Below are 19,937 nucleotides of genomic sequence, written 5' to 3' on the forward strand. Positions count from 1 at the left end.
GATGACTACATACTCGATTAAATTTTCAAAAGGCCCTATCTGCATAGGAAACCCATGAGGGATAGGTTGTTTTGAAAATTTAATCTAGACTAGATAAAATATCGCATGAAGCCCACCCATCGGCGACTTTTGTAGGACTTGGCTTGCCGTAGAGTTGCGCCAGAGGTTCACTCTTCTCGTCCATAATAAGCCTTTATTACCGATCGAAAACTTCAAGCGTTTCCAGGTCCTCCTCGAGCATCGTCCACATCTCGTGCCCGCAGAGAACGATCGGTCTTATCAGCGTTTCGTACATGGTACACAATGTACGCCGGGAGAGATTTCCAAACCTTGTAGTCCATAAGACCATAGAGCTTTATGACGTTTGGCGTACGCACCATTTGATTTTGCTGGCCGGACAAAATTAAACCTCACTTTCTTTCGTGTTCGTACACGCAATACAAGGGCACGTAGATTACTCTATACTATAGAGTCTACAGTAGACTTACTTTACTTTTACTACTCGAACAACCCCCGGGTGATGAGCTGTCTCCAGATGCGCTGCCACTGGGCTTGGTCCTGAGCTGCTACTCTCCACTTCCGCTGTAGAACACCCACACTTTCAAGATCATCCTCGACTTGGCGCAACTACCTTGTACATTGCGCCCCTCTCCGCCGCGTTCAAACCGGTGTTTAATTAAACACCAACTTCACCGGATTGATGTTTTGGTCTGGTCGGCATTCTTGCGACGTGACAGGCCAGCCTTGACGACTTTCAGAATGTTTGGCTTACCGTAGAGTTGTGGTTCATTCTCTGCTGCAGTTGTTGTCCGACGCCACCAACGATGCGAGGTACACTATGCGGGTTCAAAGGGCCTTGGATCGTCTTCGTCACATTCACCCTCAATCTAACCTTCTCCGATGCCCGATTCAATTTAGTGTACTTCCTAGCCACCTCCTCGAACGTTCGGTTGACTGTATCCATGTCGTCGGTATAGCAGATGAACTGGCTTGATCGGTTGATAATCGTGCCCCGCTTGGTGAAGCCCGCCGCATCATGACACCTTCATGCCCAATATTGAAACAGAGGCCGTCACCTTACCGCAGTCCCCAGTACAAGCCTGAAACCTGAAAATAAAAAAAAAATATGCTGTTACTGGGTTTCAAAACCATCAACACTATAGTCACGATCTTTCAATTTCGACGTCGGTGTTAGGGAATAGCAACTCTTGAATAATTGTTACTCAGTGATCATGTGCACTGACGCAGTTGTTATCTTGCGTTATAATTACTCACTTTCAAAAACTTGTGTAATTTTGTGTATGATTTTAGCGTAAATTTGACATTTACAGGTACTTGTTTGTTTATCATTTGTCAGCTGTAATCAAACGGTGGTGATCTCGTGCTGCTACAGTTTCGTCCTTCCGTGAAGGTTTTTCGCTGGCCGAAAATAAATCTCCCTGGTTTCTGACGCCGTCTCATCACCGGACCAAGCCACTGCAAATGATCCGGATATTGAACCAACTCCGTGCCTTAAGTAGGAAAGCCTTCAGCAAACGCTATCTGCTCTACACGAACGTGGCCATCTCGTTCAGTCTGTCCGGAGTGGGTGACATAATTGAGCAGCATTACGAAATTTACACGGGGACCTTGGAATGCTGGGACCGTCAGCGTACGCACCAAATGTCCATATCGGGACTGACGGTTGGCGTTTTCTGCCACAATTGGTATAACTTCATGGACCGCAAGTTTCCCGGCCGAACGCTCCGAGTCGTGCTGAAGAAGGTGCTCATTGATCAGGCCATAGCTTCGCCGATTGTAATCTTTATGTTTTTTGCAACGCTGGGCGTTCTTCGGAAGGCTTCCGTGGATGAAACCATTCAAGAGATGAAGGATAAGTTCGTTCGGTTGTACACGGCGGAGTGGGTCGTGTGGCCACCGGCACAGTTGTTCAACTTTTACCTCCTGCCGACCAAGTACCGTGTTCTTTACGATAATACGATTTCGCTAGGTTACGACGTTTATACAAGTTATGTTATAAATGAGAAAATAGATCATAGTCAAGATAACAATAGTAATTCAAGCTAACATTAGTAGAATTCACGTTACAGCTGTACTCAAAGAAACATAACAAGTATAATTTATAATAGATGAAAAAAAAAGCAATTCAATAATATTGAATCAAAGAAGATCTTTCAGTGGAAAGTAATACGTATTCTCAGGACCGAACGCAACGTGTAGTTTCAACTTCAATAAATAACAAATGTTAGAAGCTTCTAGTGCTATTTTCCAATAAGGTTATTACAAATTTTATGTAAAGTGTTGTTCCTCGGCCCTGGCTAAGGTCGAATGAGAAATCGTAACAACTAAATTTCAATTGTTTTAAACGCTTTGTAAATCAAATCATAATATGTTTTTACATAAACCAGACATGTTTTATTCTTCCTGGGAATAATCACTAGTGTTAATATATTATCTTTCCATAAACATAGCTGCATAGTTTTAAAGCAACGCAAATTATCTGTTCCTTGAGTTACCACCAAATGTCAACAAAGTTTTGCTTTAACCTCCTTAATACGTTGTGAAATAAATGTCGTTTGTCACTGCCAAATAAATTGTACATTACGAAACAGTCGTCAGGTTGTCATTTAATGTATATGCTACAATAATTTCACATATTATTTTTTCCAAACATCGACGTGAACTTCAAGTACCTAGAATGCAAAAAATAGTCCACTGAAATAAGCGCTTCCCTAACATGGACGTAGTACAAGTACATAGAGTTCATAAAATTTTCCACCGAAATAGCATTTGCCAAACACTGACGTGAACGTGAAAGTACCTACCTAACATTTCTAGTGTTTTATTTGAAAAAGTCCTATAAACATAGGGAAACGAAACCGATAGCTTTTAGGACCTTTTCAAAACAAACACTAGTGTTAGGGTGGCGCGATTCGTTTCGGAACCCGGTGAGAAAGGCCGTTCTTGTAGCGTGAAATTTTATTCAGCTCAAACTGCAATTGAGAATCCGTTTAAGTCAAATGTGTACGTGTGTTTCAAACCTAACCTTACATTATGGTTTCTCTCCTCGGAGAAGTCCGAACGCGCAAACTCCTCTAACCTTTTCTTGTAATCGACGTACCTTAGAGAGATTAGATGCGATTAGTAATGATTTAGGAGTAACATTTAACTAACTTACAATAACCCGGCCTTCGGCCTTCTGATTATTGACGATCGCAACAATCAATCTGTAATTGATCGCACCTCGTGTGCCTGCTTTTCCTAAGCAAAATTAAGAAAAAATGAAATAAACGAAAACAAATTGTTTCTTCAATTAACCTACTCACTTAACAGCAGCAAACGAAAAGAAATTCAACGTTAACTAATAAAAAATAAACTCGCAAAAAGTAAATCTAGTTCCCCGCAGGTGAACCACGTCTTTTTCCAATCGATCAAGCTTTTTTTTTTCTCCCCTTTACTTCCGGCGTTTGACGTCTCGCTCCTCGTTGACAAGTCGTGGGTCGTCCATCGCCGCCGATCTGTCTGTTTGTTTGGCACAGCTCTACAGCGTCGGCAACAGTTCCCCAGCCCGTGGACCTTAGTCCCGAGGTTTCTCGGAATGAGGTTCATTTCGTCCATTAGCTCCAACCTCGATCACCGCCAGTTTCGCCACCGGCCGCTTGTACAACTTTCCTTGAGCACGAACAACAGCTTGTCGAACTCGTCCATCCTTCGCCTTAATCACCTCATCCACGATCCCGCGGATCCACGTCTTCCGCTGCTCTTCATCCGCGATGAACACCAAGTCACCCGCCTTCACCGGTTCCCGTTCCTCGTGCCACTTGGGTCGGCGGTTGAGCGACGGCACGTACTCGGATATCCAGCGCTTCCACATCTTTTGGGCCAACATCTGGGACCGTTGGTAACTGTCCGTCAGTGCTTGACCTACGTTCGCCGCTTCAAGAACCAATTCTTCATTTGCAGGGCCTACGCGCAAAAAGTGATTCGGCGTGAGTGCCTCCGGAGACGAAGCATCTTGCGGCTGATACGTTAAAGGTCTCGAGTTGATGATTTCTGCAGCTTCTGCCAACACCGTCAGCAGAACTTCGTCCGTCAATTTTCTGCCATCATCCAGTACCTTCAGACACTCTTTAACGGACCGGACCATGCGTTCCCAAACTCCCCCCATGTGTGGGGCGGATGGAGGGTTGAAATTCCACTTGAGTCGAGCGTCTGTCACCACGTCCGCACAGTTGTTGTTGATGGCACGGATCAGGACTCCCTCATTGTTTGCGCCGTGGAAATTTGTTCCGTTGTCGGAAAATATCTCCCTTGGCACGCCGTACCTGCACATGAACCTCCTAAGTGCCATGAGACAGGACTGCTTGTTGAGACTGTGGGCCACTTCTAGGTGAACCGCTCTGGTGTTGAAACAGGTAAACACGGCAATCCACCGCTTCTCGCTGCGTCTCCCAACAGTTACAGTGATTGGGCCACAGTAATCCACGCCGACGAAACTGAACGGCCGCAGGTACGGCTGCAAACGCTGAACCGGTAGCGGTGCCATACGGGGTACAGCAGGTCGACTCTGGCGAATTTTGCACAGCTGGCAGTCGTTCGCGACCATCCGTACGACGGCTCGTAGATTCCCGATGAAGAACCGTTGACGCATTTCGTTGACGACCGTTTCGTTGTTGCCGTGCCGGAGCTTGCGATGATAATGTTCTACTAGCTTGATGGTAATCGGATGTTTCTTCGGCAGGATCACGGGAAAACGCAGGTCAAACGGCAACTCTTCGGCAGCTTCGGTTCGACCTTCCATTCGAAGCACCCCAGCGTGGTCGAGAAAAGGCGACAATTGGTAGATGACACTCGTTTTTTCCACCTGGTGCCACTCCTCTCGAGGCAGCTCCCGATTCTTCAACAGCACCATCACTTCATCCGGAAACATATCTGCCTGCACCAACCTCCAGAAACAATTTTCAGCCTGGACATATTCTTCTTGGCGCAACGGAACTTCTGTGGATGAAACTGCTCCCTTCACGTGTCCGGTTACTGCAGGTGTTGCGGGAATAGCTTCAATCGGCAAACCACGCGCCTTGCGCTGGCAGTTAGACCGGAAGCGGAAGATGACGGCCAGCGATCTGACCAGCGTCTTCCAGGATGAAAAGCGCTCTGCATCAATGACGGGCTCCGGCAGGTGAATTTCATGGAACAGGAAAGCTGCTCTCAGTTCTTCTTCCACACTTTCGATCGGCGTTGCAGGCACCGACCAGCTCTTAGAGTCCGTGTAGATGAAGTCTGGTCCTCGGATTGAACGGTCTTCGCTGCTCATCGTAAATCGCTTCCTCCACTTCGTCAGGTCGTCCGCCACGTTGGATTTAGTAGAAACGAAGTGCCACTCGTCGACACTCGTGAGCGAGAGAATTTCGCTTATCCGGTGCGCGACGAACGGTTTGTACTTTCGATGATCAGAGTGAATCCAGGCAATCACAGTAGCCGAGTCCACCCAGAACACTCGACGAGAAATTGGCAACGAATGACAAGTTTCTGCTGTGTTGGCTAGTCTGGCTCCCAGGACTGCCCCTGAAACTTCCAGGCGGGGAATCGACAGCAGCTTGAGTGGCGCAACCTTGGTCTTCGCTAGGGCAAGCGTACAGCGGATGGCTCCGTCGCAAACAATGCGCAGATAGGCCCCACTTCCGTAGGCCTTTTCGCTGGCGTCACTGAACACATGAAGCTCAACGGATTCAATTTTGGAGCTGCGAATGTCGCCAAAGTAGCTGCGAGGGATTTGAAGTTGTTCCAGGAGGGGCAGCCACTTAATCCACTGTGTCCATCCAGCGTAACAGTCGTCGTTTATCGTCGCCTTCCAGTCACAACCGGAACGCCAGATGTCCTGCATGAGGATTTTTCCGTGTACCAAGTAGTGAGCGATCAGGCCTAGCGGGTCAAAGAACGACATGAGGAACTTCAGCACGATGCTTTTGGTCGGCCGGGCTTTTCCGGTCAGGAATGGCTGCAGTGCTTCGTTTGTCGGGATGGAGAACACGAAGACGTCCAGCACGGGGTTCCAGGTGATTCCAAGAATACGCTCGGTGTTGGTGTGCTTGTCGCTGGTGAACTGGACGTTCTGTTTCTGGTTTGGTTCTCCTAGTGCTTCCAGGAAGCGCGTCGAGTTGGACACCCAGTTACGTATGTGGAACCCTCCTTGCGCGTGGATATGCTTCACTGCTTGAGCTCGTTCTATCGCCTCTTCTTCCGTATCCGCACTGTCAAAATAATCATCAACATAGTGCCGCTGGATTATCGCCGCTGCTGCTTCCGGGTGGACGTGGGCAAATTCCGCTGCGTTCTTGTTCTTGACGAACTGTGCGGATGCAGGAGAACTAGTGGCCCCAAATGTAGCCACGTCCATAACGTACACGTCGGGCTTCAGAGTCGGGTTGTCTCTAAAGAGGAATCGTTGTGCTTGCTTGTCTTCTGACCGGATGCGGACCTGGTGGTACATCTCTTGCAGATCACCTCCGAAAGCCACTGGCCGCTCACGAAAGCGACAGAGAACTTCGATCAAGCTCACTAGAAGGTCAGGACCTTTGAGGAGTTGACTGTTCAGCGATACTCCGTTGACGGAAGCAGCCGCGTCCCACACCAGCCGCACTTTTGACTTCCTGGGGTTTACAACCACGCTGAGTGGTATGTACCACACTTTGCGAGGATCCGAGTCGGACAATTCCTTCGGCGTAGCCTTGTGCGCGTATTCCTTCAGCTGGTACTCCGTAATCTGTCGCCGCACATTCTCCGCCAGTTCTGGGTTCTTGGAGAGCTTCTTCTCCAACTGCTCTAGACGTCGCACTGCCATGGGATAGCTGTTCGGAAAATCGTAATCATCCGAGCGCCACAAGAGTCCCGTTTCGTATCGGCCGCCGACTTTCACTGTGGTGTTCTCCAAAATAACTCTTGCTCGGCGATCATCGTCGGATTCTAGAACTCCAGCGGTTACGCCAGCTTCCTCCACGGCGAAGTACTCCTTGATGAGGTCGTGCAGCTCTTGGTTCGAGATGTTTTCCGTGAAGTGTGAACCGACGACACCTCCGCCGCACTTGTTGTCACTGCTAGGGCCGTACACGCTCCAACCCAGCTTTGACTTGACGGCTATGGGTTCGTTGGGCTGGCCAATGCGGGATTCTTGGGGAGCGAACAAGTGCAGGTTATCTAATCCCAAAAGCAACCTCGGCTTGCCTAGGTTGTCGTCGACTTCGAGGTCTCCCAGGTGCTTGAACTGCTTCGTCAGGCTGGAGATTTTAAACGACGGTGTTGGTAGTTTCAGCTCGGTAACGGTGCGCAACGCCAGCTGATGTTTCTGGTCACACCCGGCCGTTGATATCTGGACGCTGATTTTCTTGGAGTTTTTCTCAGTTCGACTGATATCCGCCGTCCAAATCAAGCGCAACGGCTCAAGTTCTCCTCCTTTGACGCCGAGAACATCAACCAGTGAGCGCTCCACCAAACTCATCGATGAGCCCTCATCCAGGAATGCGGTCGTTCGCACAGAACGCGTTCCGTGGTGCAGCGTGACCGCGACGAGGCGAAACTGCATTTGCCCGATATCAGCTCGATGGGCATTGTGTGCCGCTTCCGTTGCTTCCGCAGCATGGGTTGTTGCAGCTTCGCCGTGCATCAACGGATGGTGACGCTCTCGGCATTGTTCGACATTGCACTGGATCTTAAACCGGCATCGCGAATCCCCGTGTTCGTTGAGGCAGATGCGACAGATCTTCCACTTGTCAACTAGCGCCGTCTTGTCTGCTTGCGTTAGGTTCTTGAACTCATCGCAGTTCCGGATCTTGTGCTCGGTGCTCTGGCATACTCGACAGGGCTTGATATCAACTCGTTCTTTAGTGATCTGCCCTGGTACGGTAGTCGCATCATGGGCGTGAACGAACCCCCTTTCCTTGGTCCGCTTTTCCACTCGTTTGTCACCCGCAAGCTGCTTGTTGTCTATCATGGGCGCCACTTCGCACGCGTCTTCTGCTATGCCGGCCATGAAATCCGCGAACGTTCTCAGAGTGACTTGACCGTGACGGCGTTTGAATCGGACCCACTCCATCTTCGTGCCAGCCGGGGTTTTGTCCACAAGTTCCTGAAGTAGCATGGGGTTTACCAGGTGATCTTGAAGGTTCGTTGCCTCCAAGTGGTCGCACAGCTGTTCAATAACCAGGCTGAAGGTGATGAACGTTTCCAGTCGATCAGATTTGGGGGGGTCGCAACGTCGTGCTTTCATCAACAGAGACTGCAACAGTTGTTCAGGACGTCCGTAGATTCTCCGCAACGTTTCAATCACTCTGGGAACCGACTGTGGGAGCAACAACTGGCCGCGTACATGTCCAATAGCAGGATCTCTCAAACAGTCCAAGAGCCGAACGAGGTTCTCGTTGTCCGTATAGCCGCACGCTTCGGTGGTTGTATTGTAGCAGCTGATAAACAGCGGCCACTCTTCGTAGCTCCCAGAGAAGATTGGCAGCTTTCGGGGCAGAACTTGTCGCGAGGCAAGCTGTTCTGGCGTTATTCCACCAAACTGACATCGATCCTGGGGCCCATGATCGTTTCCTTCGCGCTGCTCACTCTGGTTGTACCGTAGATGTGCTTGTGGCAAGGCTTGTGGTGTCTTGAAATGGGAGCGTCCATCACCTGCGTCGAAAGGTGGCGGCGGTTGTGGTTGCAGTTGTTGGTAAGGAGCACCTGTAAACAACGCAAGATCACCGTCAGCGTGAGACGCCGGTGGATCCTCGAAGATGTTCCGAGCAGCTCGGCCGTCGTTTCCACGCGAGATTAGCGGCCGATGTTGTCCAGCTTCTCCTTGTCCTGGCTGTCCTCTGAAGGACACAACATCCTCAACTCGTCCGGTTCCTGGAACTCGATGCTCGGCGAAGAAACTTGAGAAGAGATGTGGTTGTGGCGCGTCTCGTGCTGAGGTCGATGGCATTTTGCGCTGCCCCAGCCCGTCGACGACGTTTCTTGGTGCCGGACACGGACGTCGCGTCTCTTGGGCGATAGTTGATGGCATGTGTTGTCGCGGAGCGGGACATGGACGCAAGGCATTTTGTTCTCGATTTGCATGGACATTGCGGCACCCCAGCCCGTCCGGAACTCCTTCATATCCAGCATCGCCTCTTGGTTCATCGGACGGAAACTCGTGCGGTCTTCCCGCACGGACACTGTCGTCGGATTTATTTGCCCGCTCCAAATGTTGTGGTAGGTTGGGATTTCGAAGAGGAGACACATCTTTTGCTGACTTGTTGTTTGGAAAAGCTCCGCGCGGATCCACTTTTCGTGGATTTTCCACTGGATTTTGCTGTTTGTCCATCCATTGCCGAACCCTTTCACTTCGCACAGCGCTGGCTTGACTGTGCGCACTGCCCCGACTTCCACCAACGCTCATGTCTCGCAGAGATGAGAGCAGCTCTTGGCGAACCTTGAGGTGCTCTTCACGTAGATCATTTTGTTGCTTGGCGTATTCTTCTTCGAGCGCCAATCTTCGTTCCTGCAGGGCCTTCTCCTCGGCCAGCCTCTTCTGTTGAACTTGAAACTGCTCATCCAACAGCTGCAGTCCTTGCCGAATGGACGAACTGGTGTGGGATCGGAGCGACGAAAGTTCAGACGGAGGGACCGAGTAGTTGTCCTCCTCGCTGGCGGCAGGATCGTCTTCGGGATTCGGGCCGTTATGTCGATTTCGACCGGACTGGCACGGCCCGCAGAACCATGGCTGGTGTTTGACTGCCCGCGTTACTCCGGCACACCGGAAGTGGTACCAGACGTCGCATTGGTCGCATTGGACCATTTCCCGATCGGCTTCGTCTGGAAGCCCGCAATACGGGCAGTTCTCATCTGGCCGGATGGTAGCCATAATTTTGAGAATGTTAGGGTGGCGCGATTCGTTTCGGAACCCGGTGAGAAAGGCCGTTCTTGTAGCGTGAAATTTTATTCAGCTCAAACTGCAATTGAGAATCCGTTTAAGTCAAATGTGTACGTGTGTTTCAAACCTAACCTTACATTATGGTTTCTCTCCTCGGAGAAGTCCGAACGCGCAAACTCCTCTAACCTTTTCTTGTAATCGACGTACCTTAGAGAGATTAGATGCGATTAGTAATGATTTAGGAGTAACATTTAACTAACTTACAATAACCCGGCCTTCGGCCTTCTGATTATTGACGATCGCAACAATCAATCTGTAATTGATCGCACCTCGTGTGCCTGCTTTTCCTAAGCAAAATTAAGAAAAAATGAAATAAACGAAAACAAATTGTTTCTTCAATTAACCTACTCACTTAACAGCAGCAAACGAAAAGAAATTCAACGTTAACTAATAAAAAATAAACTCGCAAAAAGTAAATCTAGTTCCCCGCAGGTGAACCACGTCTTTTTCCAATCGATCAAGCTTTTTTTTTCTCCCCTTTACTTCCGGCGTTTGACGTCTCGCTCCTCGTTGACAAGTCGTGGGTCGTCCATCGCCGCCGATCTGTCTGTTTGTTTGGCACAGCTCTACAGTGTCGGCAACAACTAGATTTATCTAATCTAATCTGGGGATCATCAACAAACTACGTGGACATTTTTTTAAATCTCAATCCCCCCCCCCCATTTCCATACAAAAAAAATCTTTTTTGTATGGAGCGTGGACAATCGCCAAGTCTTATGATTGGATTACTTTCCTTGTCAATATTAATAATTGCAGTACATCCGAGAATACCCGAAAATGCATTACGAAAATTAAAGCTGCCAGCCCTACTGCGTTGTGTTTACCGCAAAGGGGACTCTGAGAATGCATCACATTTTAACATTCTCATTTTTTTCGACGCATAGTCTATTCTTGCTTTGAAAAAAATATATCGTATAAGGGCGATGTTCTTTCAAATCACTTGAAAAGCATTGGGTAAATTAATATATTAACGAAATGTATCTGTAATTCATGAAAAAGGAAGATTTTTCTAAATTAAATGTGATATTAAATGAATTTATTATTGAATGTATCAAGTTTCTATGCATCAAATCGCATGTTTTTTAATCACGTTTATTCTTTGTTCAAGCATCACGAGGACATTCATCGTTTAGAGAGATGCAAATGTATGGTCCGTGAACAGATTGTTGCATTCCTACACTTATCCTACAATCACGTGTTCTCTCTAGAACATGCCGTCATAGCGCCCAATAGGGATCAAAACAACGGCAAATATCAACAGATTTCGCAGCGCCAACTTCCAGTCGTTTGGAACCGCATACGGCAGCAGGACGGTGGTCAATCGGTGCACTTCATGAGATACGCATACGAAAATGAACGAAGTAATGAGCACATTGAGCGTTGGAAATCCTGGCAGCAGAACGAGCACCCCGTTCCGGTCGGCTGCCAGCCAAATGTGGTACTGGCAGATAAACAGCTCCAGAGAGATTCTGCCGAACCAGGCAAAGAAGGTGGAATAGCGAGTCCGCAAAATGCCCGAAATGTTTCGCAGCAGAATGTAACCGACGATCGGGATGAAAACCACGTACGAGTGAATTTCCTCGCAGTCCTGCTTGTTTCGGCAGAAGAAACACCAGGTCGTGTAGAATCCGATGCCAATAATGGCGGCCAGCGTTGAGCTTAGGGAAATGCGCCGGGAAAATAAATTTCCGTGGTTGTTGTCGTCGAAGATGTAATATTTTTGTGCAATGTGAAATATGGCGGCGAAAATCATGCCAAACGTGATTGTGTACCGGTCCAATTTCCACCTGTACCACCACACCGTCACATCGTCATCCGTCGTCACGAAGAGGGCTTTCCACGGTCGTGTGACAAAAATTCGCTCAAAGAACACTTCTGACATGTAAAGGATGGTAATTACACTCAAAATGCACACAAACTTGAGCACAACGTATAAATACTGGTAGGCATTGTTCTCCGAGCTTTGGGCAGTGATTCTTGGTGGAATAGAGAGCAAGAAATAAATCATGCAGAACCAAAAGGACAAAAGTGGTACAAAAAAGTAAAATTGATAGGGTCTGTTCATGCACAAACACAGAACGACGGTGAAAAAGTTGATTTTGAACATGACACTGAGGAATCGCTCCAGTCCGAGGTTGCCCGTTTGCCAGCAGTAGGTAAAATGTCCGTACCCGGACAGAAATAGATATCCGCTGATCAGCACCTTGATCTGCATGTAAATCGGAAGCACGTGCGAAGCTCCGGTCATGTAATAAATCAAAATAACGAGCTGCATCCAGCCCTTCAGCTCGTCCGTTTGATCCCGGTGCAATACCTTGGTAAACTTGCTGTCCTCCGTGAAGAATAAACCCAGCACAAAGACATAGCCCACTGGAATCCAGAAGCTAAACTCAGAATAGTACTTGTTCTCCTTCATGAAGAAGTTGGTACGATCGCAGAGATAAAAGTACACCATGATCACGGCCAACGAGGCGAGCGCCATCACCGGAGACTGCGAAGACGTCGCTGCATGCTGCTGGACACCGGCGGTTTGGCTTAGCGGCATGTACATGTTGACACCGCGCAGCTTCTGAAACCAGCGACGGATGATCATGGCACCGGCGATGGCAAGACTGTCAGTATATAAAAAAAAAAGAAAAATTAGAAACAACCTCAAACACCAATCACAAACTAACACCATACCAAACGCCCAACAGAGCATACGTGATGACCTGGATGATCGTGTGCGTTTCTGCGCTGCTACAGCAGGTTCCATCGTTGTAGTTCATGTAATCGTTGCAGTACATATTCAGCAGAATCTGCACGTCGTGTTTCAGCGCGAGCGTTCCCAGCTTGTGTCCATCTACAAACTCATCTCGCAGCCCCGAAGCGATCATCTTTCCCGAAGACCAAATCTTTGCATCCGAATAGCCCAGTATGTCGTACACCACCTGGTTGATCCGGTCGATGTCCTCGTTTTGAACATTCTTCCACTCATCGTTGATCCGATCGTGATCGATGGGATCCTGCAACTTCCAAATCACTTTGGATTTTTTCGCCACCAACGCATCAATCGGTTTCACCATCCTCGTCAGGTTCTTCTCGAACGCTTTCTGGATATCCTTGGTAACGTTCCCATTGTGGAAGCTCGAGTAGGTGCAGCTGGCCACGATCAGACTCGGCGGGTCCTCCTCGTGCTGCCACTTGATAAACTCATCGATCATGACCTTCGACACCTCGCTGGCGTAGATGTAGTTGATCTGGAGTCGCAGCTTAAAGTCCACAAACTGCAAGTTTTCTGTTTTGCCCAGCGTGGACTGTATCGAAGCGTTGTCCGCATCGTTCGGGGGCTTCAAGTGATTAACCATCTCGAGGTACAGACTCCGGATGCGAACGTCCCCGATGAAGACAAAGTGATTCTGGGTGCCCCAGAAGGCCAAATAGCGGAAGCATTTACGCGTGTCGCTGGGAATAAAATAGTGTTTTTTCATTCAATCAATTTTACCTTGTTTTAATTTATATTGATTTAATATAATGAAAAAATAACTTAATTATTCGAATGATACAAAATCAATTCAATTCAATTCAATTTATTTACCGAAATAACAATTTTACAACTTGTGTGAATGGCTGGTTCATAGAGATTTGGTGTTCCTTGCAACTATTTCCTTTTCATTAACCGCTTGGTAACAGAAGGTTCTTCAAATGCAATTAAACAAAAACTAGGGAAAATTTGGCCAAAAAACCTAGTGAGATCGAATGATACAAAATCATTTTTATGAAAATTATCAATAATAGTAAATTCAATCAAACTTGATTAATTTGGATTGTTTTGAATTTCAGCAATTTGTGACAATCTTTGCTTCAAATTATTAAAAAAAACCAAATGGTGACTCAAAAATCGGCGGTTGGACTCGTAATCTAAAGGTCGTCAGTTCAAATTTAGGTTTGAGAAATTGATTCATACAAGCCTTCGGAATCCTAGAGCCGATGTAGCTACACTACATCTACAAAAAAGATAGCCAAGACTTGTGGAATGTCGCCCGGATAGTTTCGTTAAATTAGAGTTATAAATGTTTACCTAACTACAGGCTTACAGTCTTCAAAAACACCACTTTTTACTTAAGTAATTTTACATTTAGAACTTGATAAAACAATTTGTGTTTAATATAAATTTAGTAATCCTCGCGACTTTAGCATTGTATTTTTTACGATGAAACATCCTTTCCTCCACCCCTCAACTTTTTGTTTTACAATGAACTTTGGGAGACAACAGCTTTTTTAGTCGCCTCGCCCAAAATCAATCGCCAACATCCGGACACTTACGTTTCGGTATATTTGTGCAGCATACATCCGAACGGTTGCCACTCCTTATCTCCCTTGAATCTTCCGTCGCTGAGCAGCCACTTGCATGAGTCATTGCCTAAATTTAACCAAACAAAAGAAAACGGTTGTGGTTACAGCATCAGCATTCCAGCCAGAAATCCCATTTCTTACCGTATCGCAAATGCAGAAATCCGTGATAAAGGGTGAATCCCAGCACCATCAAAAGGGCCAGCTTCTTGGCATTGCTGGCGTTCAGGTTCTGGATGAAGAGCTCCGCTTTGGATATTTTGGCGTCACTTCCCATGGTTGCGACCACCGGCGCAGTCTTTCAAGGGCGGACGGGTATCGATTTTTAAAGGAATCGCTTTTGTTTTTTGGAAAAATTATCGGGAAAGAAAATCACCGCGAGCCGGACGTAAACATTCGATTTGATACAACTGTCAGATGAGTTTTGTGCTGTGCACGTTGGTGAGAAATTGCTCAGTGAACGAGTTAATAGTTATTTTTGGTAGCGTTTTTTTTTATCGTGTGTATGTTTTACACTCTTGCATCAGTACTTTGAGTTATCCGTGTATTTCACAACCAAAACAAGTCTCAAATCACAACATAGCACTTTCGGATGGTACATTTTGGCGGCAAAATTAATGTTCTATTTTTGTAATGTTAACATCGATTTCTTTTTATTATAAAAAGAAATCGATGTTTGTTCAGTCCGCAACGATTTGTTTTACCAAATTAGTGTAAAAGTATGACGACTAAACAGTTAATCAACGTTAACAATAAATATGACAGAGTTGTGGTTTTGGTGAGTTCAAAGTCACTGAACCTACAACGTGGACTTACACTTGTTTTTTTCTTACAGGTGGACATGGATTGCTTCTACTGCCAGGTCGAAGAGAAGCTCAATCCAGAAATCAAAGGGCAACCAATTGCCGTAGTTCAGTACAATCCGTGGCAGGGTGGAGGGTAATTGGCCGTTTTTATTCCACCTTTCGATCAAAACATAAATTTCAAAAGTTTGCCCTCCATCGATCCAGCAGTAGTTGAATCCCAAGTCATTGCTCCAGTAAAGATTCCGGGTGCTAACAGATTTCTTCAATTTGTAGGATAATCGCCGTCAACTATCCGGCGAGGGCCAGGGGCGTTACGCGGCACATGCGAGGCGACGAGGCGCGCCAGCACTGTCCGGAGATTGTGCTTCCCCAGGTTCCGCAGCGGGGCGGTAAGGCCGACATTTCCAAGTACCGCGATGCGGGGAAAGAGGTCGCGGCCGTCCTGCAGACCTTCACTCCCCTATTGGAGCGAGCGAGCGTCGATGAGGTGGGCTCTCAGTAAGGCAGGTTTCTTTGGGGATCTTTACATTTTGTTTTGTGTTTAAGGCCTACATGGACATAACGGAACGAGTGCTGGCAAGACTGCACGATATGAACGTGGGCAAGTTTCATCTGCAGCCGGAGACGTTGGACAATACTTTCGCGGTGGGCTATGACAGCGTCGGCCAGTACGTTCAGAAAATTTCTTGTGATTTGGACGGACGTAGCAGCTCGCAAGAGCTGGAAAGCGAAGAGGATCGGGTTGCATACAAGAAGAGTGACATCAAGCTGTTGATTGGAGCTTCCATCGTCAACGAGATCCGCGCAGCGGTGAAGGAGAAAACGGGTTACGAGTGCTCGGCAGGCATCGCGCACAACAAAATTCTCGCCAAGCTAACGGCAGGGTTTCACAAGCCCAACAAGCAAACCGTGCTTCCGCTGAAAAGCATCTCAAAAATGTACCAAACGTTACAGATCAAAAAGGTCAAAGGTTTGGGTGGAAAACTGGGCGAACAGGTGTGCGAGCTGCTGAAGATAGAGTTCATGTCCCAGTTGACACAGTTTTCGGAGAAGCAGCTGCAAGCTCATTTTGACGAGCGCATGGGTTCGTGGATGTATTTGATGGCTCGAGGAATCGATTTGGAAGCAGTCACGCCCAAGTTCAACTCAAAGAGCATCGGCTGCTGCAAGCGATTCCCGGGGAAGAACGCCATCACTGGACTGGCCACCTTGCAGCACTGGCTAGCGGAGCTGGCGAATGAGATCCAGGATCGTTTGGAGAAGGACTTGGACGAAAATAATCGCACTGCGCGCCAGATGACCGTGAGCTACGCGCAGCAGATCGGGGACAACGACGTATCGAGCACGAGAAGTGTGCCGCTGGTGTGTTACGAAGCGGAACGCATCGCCAAAGATGCTTTGGAAGCGATTCGACGTAATACGGAGGTATTTCTGAAGCAAGGTAGTAACGGAGCGCTGAACAATGCTGTCAAGTTTCTTGGGATTAGCGCAGGGAAGTTTGAGAATAACGCGACCGGCAAGAAGAGTGCGCTGAAGGAGATGTTCTCCAACATTGCAAGCAAGGCGCCAAATCCGGAGGAAACGTCGAAGGATGCGCCGACATCATCCAACATTGCAAGCAATGCGTCGAATTCGGGGGAATCGTCGAAGGATCCGCCGAAGTCTGAAACGACGGCCAAGAAGGTGACCAAAAGGGATATTTTAAGCTTTTTCAACGCTAAGGGAGGAGAAAAGGATAGTTCTTCAGTTGCAGATGAGACCTCGGAAAGTGTTGACGTGGCCGTTAAGACAGAGGATATCACGCTGCCGGAGGCGAGTGTTGCCGAAACCGTAGAGGAGGACAACTATTCAGACACGACCTTGCCTTTGGAGGAAAAGGAAAAGATTTATTCACCTAAGCCGTCGCCGAAAGCTGAGCCTCTACGAAGCGATTCCAAGGAAATCGATATTGAAGAAACATCCGAATCAGCAGTGATTTCAACAACCGTGCCATCAAACGACGATTGCAAGCCGTCGACTTCCGGTCTCGACTACCGCTCGACCTATGCCGAGTTCCAGTGTCTGGAGCAGCAGCAGCCCGTTCCGACAATTTCCGTAACCACCAAACCGTGCCCGGAGTGCGGTAAAAACGTACCCGAGCACACCCTGCAATCCCACCTGGACTTTCACGTGGCCCTGCGAATCAGTCAACAGCAGCGCGAAGAGTTTCGCAACGAGCTCAAACAAAAGCTGTCTTCACCAGCGGCGACGGCGCCAAAGCACACCAAACCTGCCGCCAATCAAACGCCCAAAGCCAAATCGAGCAAAGCAAAAATCGACAAATACCTCACCTCAGCAGTACAAAACAGAACCGCGGACGCCGTCAGCGAGGACGCGACAAGCGCGGCGCGATGTGACGAATGTGGCAAGATGGTTGCCCTGGATGCCGTGCAGGAGCACTCGGACTTTCACGCGGCGAAGAAGCTCCAGCTCGAGCTGAACCGGCAGGAGATGCGGACGGTCACTACGAACGGGTTCCAGACGAAGCTGGCCACGACGGGTGGCGGAGCCAAGCGGAAGAGACCCCCTGGCGGGGATAAGGTTCAGCCGGTGAAGATTAACAACTTGTCATCGTACTTTACGAAGATGTAGATTGTAAAACAGTTTTGGGTGTTTTTGATTAAATTTGTTGTAAAGTGAAACTTTGTTCTTAATTTATTGATTGCTTTCAGCCAAACATTTTGCGAACCATGCTGTTGTACTTTTCTTTTTCTTTTTCCAAGTTGGTCACTATATTCGCGTATAATGTAGAGCACTCCTTGTTGGTCGCGTAATCGATTCGCTGCAGCGTTTTGACCGCTTCGGTATATTGTTTGACGTGGAATTGGGCCAGCGCTTTGCGGTAGATGGCCTTGGGCGAGGGATTGTTCTGTCGGTCGACGTACTCCAGCATGTGAAGCGCATCGTCGAACCGGTTCTGCTTTAGGAGACAGGCAGCGATATTGAGGTTTAGTGTTTCTAGCAGAGATTGTATGCTGGCGATCATGTCGGCGCCTTCGATCGCCGGATCCAAGTACTCGAGAGGGGCGAACGAAAGAAGGCACTTGGCCGCTCGGTTGAAGAACTGATGCGCAAGTAGCGGATATTTCGCGAAGCATTTAACTCCGTTTTCTTTGTACTGTTTAGCGAGCGTTAGCATCTGCGCTGAACTTCTGGTGAAATAATACTCGTTGTCTTCGATTCTCAACAGTTCCAGCACAAAAGAAACGCTCCCACTCTTGCACGAAATGGTACATCTGCTGCGCTCGTTTGTGAACATTTGAGCTAGAATTTGTTCAACGTAGTAATCTATTGGCGTTACCGAGCTTCCCATGCTGATCCACTGCTCGTTACCGGGTTCGTCCAGTTTTAGAAAGTTCGACTCCCTCGTGCCTAAATCGCTAACGTCGCCTATTTTAACAAGACATCGCGACAGTTCCGATGGTTTCTTCATAGATTTATAGCTGAAGGAGATAAGTTCTTTGCGCAGTCCCTTTCCATCGTCAACCCACACCGACGGAACCAAGGCTAGTTCATCTCGAGGAGGTGAACGCGACACATTTGTCGGCTCAACGTCCATAGCGTGTCGCCCAAAATCGGGTTGTAGATGCGTGGATTAACTTCCGACTTTTCGCTTTCGCTGGAATGATGATTGCTGACGTAAAATGGCGGTATCGCGCCACTTAAAATGGCGTAAAGAATCGACTGAGCACCTTCTCTCGGTGTTTTCACTGCGAGCAGACGAATAGGCTTCTGCAGGTAGTAAAGAACTTTATTGTTGAGCTGGGGAAAGTGTCGATAGATGGCGGTTTCGACGTTTCCGGGGTCGACGCAGTGAACGGTCACGTTCGAGTTGGCCAGAATCGATGATAGTTTGTGCGCGAACAGAACCAAACAGAATTTACTGTACTGATACGCTCGGAAGCGATTCTGCGGGGAATCGTCGTACAACTGGTGCAGTTCCGTATCCGGAAACCGTTCCACACAGATTTGTGCCTTCGATACCACGTTGACTATGCGTGATCTGTTCGGGTGTTGTTTCAACTTTGGAAGCAGCAAAATTGTCAACAAATAATGACCCAGATAGTTGATCTCGAAGGTTTGCTCGATCTGGTCTGCCGTCAGTGCTGGTGGGGCGTAGAATATCCCAGCGTTGTTCACCAGAGCATAAACCGGCTTGCCAAGCAGACCGACTTTGTCCACGAAGCTAACGATGCTCTTCAAGCTGCCCAGATCCACGAAGTACACGTCCACGAGAACCTCTGAACCAAACTGTTTCCGTAGCTGGTCGCACACTATCTGGCCAGCGGCTTCGTTACGACAACCCAGCACCAAGTGGCAGCCACGTCTCACCAGGTCTTTGACCACCGCAAGTCCAATCCCGGATGAAGCGCCGGTAATGACTACGAGTTCTTGGCTCGAGAAGGTTCTTTTGCTGCGATACAGACGTCCTATGTAGTGCCACCTAGAATAATACAAAATAATCGTTCAAGCAATTATGTTACACAGCAAAAAACAATAATTAAATAGTAGCAAATGAAGTAAAATTACCGAATTACATAGGTAATCGTTCCAACTCCCAGTAAAATAGCAATTTTCGACAGTAACCCCATTTTACTAGAAATAAGCGAAAGAAAAAAACACTAGACTAAAGTTGCTGCTTTACCTGAAAATGTGAACAAACAATAAGCTACGATTTGCCAAGAAACAAGGCTGATAAGGCGATTAGTTTAATTATGTTTACAAAAAGATAAAAAGTTGAAAATTTCATATTTAACACAACGTTGTATGTATGCACATCTCAGAACACTGTCAAAGTGTCAAGC

At 47.7% G+C, this 19,937-nt stretch overlaps 6 protein-coding genes across 15 annotated transcripts; 2 read left to right on the forward strand and 4 right to left on the reverse strand.

Annotated features, from left to right (window-relative positions):
* The first annotated feature begins 1,322 nt into the window (after window positions 1-1,322).
* On the forward strand, window positions 1,323-2,613 carry LOC120425469 (mpv17-like protein 2). Its single transcript, XM_039590004.1, has one exon. It carries the CDS (start codon window positions 1,483-1,485, stop codon window positions 2,065-2,067), a length of 585 nt encoding a protein of 194 aa, XP_039445938.1. The 5' UTR covers window positions 1,323-1,482; the 3' UTR covers window positions 2,068-2,613.
* On the reverse strand, window positions 2,278-10,886 carry LOC120425462 (uncharacterized). Of its 8 annotated transcripts, none has more exons than XR_005606531.2 (4): window positions 3,323-10,886; window positions 3,179-3,261; window positions 3,052-3,121; window positions 2,278-2,993 (listed from the first exon to the last, which is right to left on the reverse strand). XR_005606531.2 is itself a non-coding variant. In XM_039589992.2 (4 exons), exon 4 carries the CDS (start codon window positions 9,884-9,886, stop codon window positions 3,578-3,580), a length of 6,309 nt encoding a protein of 2,102 aa, XP_039445926.1. In that variant the 5' UTR covers window positions 9,887-9,974; window positions 10,033-10,102; window positions 10,160-10,242; window positions 10,304-10,886; the 3' UTR covers window positions 2,278-3,577. The 8 variants fall into 8 exon arrangements, 2 of the variants coding, with proteins under 2 accessions (XP_039445926.1, XP_039445928.1); XM_039589992.2 differs by having other exon boundaries at window positions 2,278-9,974; window positions 10,033-10,102; window positions 10,160-10,242; window positions 10,304-10,886; XR_005606533.2 differs by having other exon boundaries at window positions 2,278-3,121; window positions 3,327-10,886.
* A 120-nt stretch (window positions 10,887-11,006) lies between these two features.
* Window positions 11,007-14,706, reverse strand: LOC120425466 (N-acetylneuraminate 9-O-acetyltransferase). Its single transcript, XM_039589998.2, has 4 exons — window positions 14,432-14,706; window positions 14,261-14,357; window positions 12,638-13,399; window positions 11,007-12,567 (listed from the first exon to the last, which is right to left on the reverse strand). Exons 1-4 carry the CDS (start codon window positions 14,562-14,564, stop codon window positions 11,160-11,162), a joined length of 2,400 nt encoding a protein of 799 aa, XP_039445932.1. The 5' UTR covers window positions 14,565-14,706; the 3' UTR covers window positions 11,007-11,159.
* Window positions 14,707-14,840: 134 nt separating this feature from the next.
* Window positions 14,841-17,768, forward strand: LOC120425465 (DNA polymerase eta). Its single transcript, XM_039589997.2, has 4 exons — window positions 14,841-15,065; window positions 15,123-15,226; window positions 15,367-15,580; window positions 15,640-17,768. Exons 1-4 carry the CDS (start codon window positions 15,009-15,011, stop codon window positions 17,722-17,724), a joined length of 2,460 nt encoding a protein of 819 aa, XP_039445931.1. The 5' UTR covers window positions 14,841-15,008; the 3' UTR covers window positions 17,725-17,768.
* Window positions 17,769-17,800: 32 nt separating this feature from the next.
* Window positions 17,801-18,445, reverse strand: LOC120425498 (uncharacterized). The gene has a single exon (XM_039590047.1). The coding sequence runs from the start codon at window positions 18,443-18,445 to the stop codon at window positions 17,801-17,803; it is 645 nt and encodes a 214-aa protein (XP_039445981.1).
* Window positions 18,446-18,506: 61 nt separating this feature from the next.
* Window positions 18,507-19,919, reverse strand: LOC120425468 (retinol dehydrogenase 12-like). 3 transcript variants are annotated; one of them, XM_039590003.2, is made up of 3 exons: window positions 19,856-19,919; window positions 19,663-19,728; window positions 18,507-19,576 (listed from the first exon to the last, which is right to left on the reverse strand). In XM_039590003.2, the coding sequence occupies exons 2-3, from the start codon at window positions 19,722-19,724 to the stop codon at window positions 18,640-18,642; spliced, it is 999 nt and encodes a 332-aa protein (XP_039445937.1). In that variant the 5' UTR covers window positions 19,725-19,728; window positions 19,856-19,919; the 3' UTR covers window positions 18,507-18,639. The 3 variants fall into 3 exon arrangements, with proteins under 3 accessions (XP_039445937.1, XP_039445936.1, XP_039445935.1); XM_039590002.2 differs by having other exon boundaries at window positions 19,796-19,896; XM_039590001.2 differs by having other exon boundaries at window positions 19,663-19,900.
* Between the last annotated feature and the right edge of the window lie 18 nt (window positions 19,920-19,937).

Source organism: Culex pipiens, chromosome 1, assembly GCF_016801865.2.
Source record: "Culex pipiens pallens isolate TS chromosome 1, TS_CPP_V2, whole genome shotgun sequence".
Classification (NCBI taxonomy): Eukaryota; Metazoa; Arthropoda; class Insecta; order Diptera; family Culicidae; genus Culex; species Culex pipiens.

What these genes read in the sequence shown, in the direction of transcription:
- LOC120425465 (XM_039589997.2), top strand. Translation starts at nt 15,009, where the DNA reads ATGACGACTAAACAGTTAATCAACGTTAACAATAAATATGACAGAGTT. An exon ending in ATGACAGAGTTGTGGTTTTG is followed by an intron (nt 15,066 to 15,122) that starts GTGAGTTCAAAG and finishes TTTTTCTTACAG; the next exon opens with GTGGACATGGATTGCTTCTA. An exon ending in AATCCGTGGCAGGGTGGAGG is followed by an intron (nt 15,227 to 15,366) that starts GTAATTGGCCGT and finishes TTCAATTTGTAG; the next exon opens with GATAATCGCCGTCAACTATC.
- LOC120425498 (XM_039590047.1), bottom strand. Translation starts at nt 18,445, where the DNA reads ATGGGAAGCTCGGTAACGCCAATAGATTACTACGTTGAACAAATTCTA.
- LOC120425469 (XM_039590004.1), top strand. Translation starts at nt 1,483, where the DNA reads ATGATCCGGATATTGAACCAACTCCGTGCCTTAAGTAGGAAAGCCTTC.
- LOC120425466 (XM_039589998.2), bottom strand. Translation starts at nt 14,564, where the DNA reads ATGGGAAGTGACGCCAAAATATCCAAAGCGGAGCTCTTCATCCAGAAC. An exon ending in CTGCACAAATATACCGAAAC is followed by an intron (nt 13,400 to 14,260) that starts GTAAGTGTCCGG and finishes TTTTATTCCCAG; the next exon opens with CGACACGCGTAAATGCTTCC. An exon ending in TATGCTCTGTTGGGCGTTTG is followed by an intron (nt 12,568 to 12,637) that starts GTATGGTGTTAG and finishes ATATACTGACAG; the next exon opens with TCTTGCCATCGCCGGTGCCA.
- LOC120425462 (XM_039589994.2), bottom strand. Translation starts at nt 9,886, where the DNA reads ATGGCTACCATCCGGCCAGATGAGAACTGCCCGTATTGCGGGCTTCCA.
- LOC120425468 (XM_039590003.2), bottom strand. Translation starts at nt 19,724, where the DNA reads ATGGGGTTACTGTCGAAAATTGCTATTTTACTGGGAGTTGGAACGATT. An exon ending in ACGATTACCTATGTAATTCG is followed by an intron (nt 19,577 to 19,662) that starts GTAATTTTACTT and finishes GTATTATTCTAG; the next exon opens with GTGGCACTACATAGGACGTC.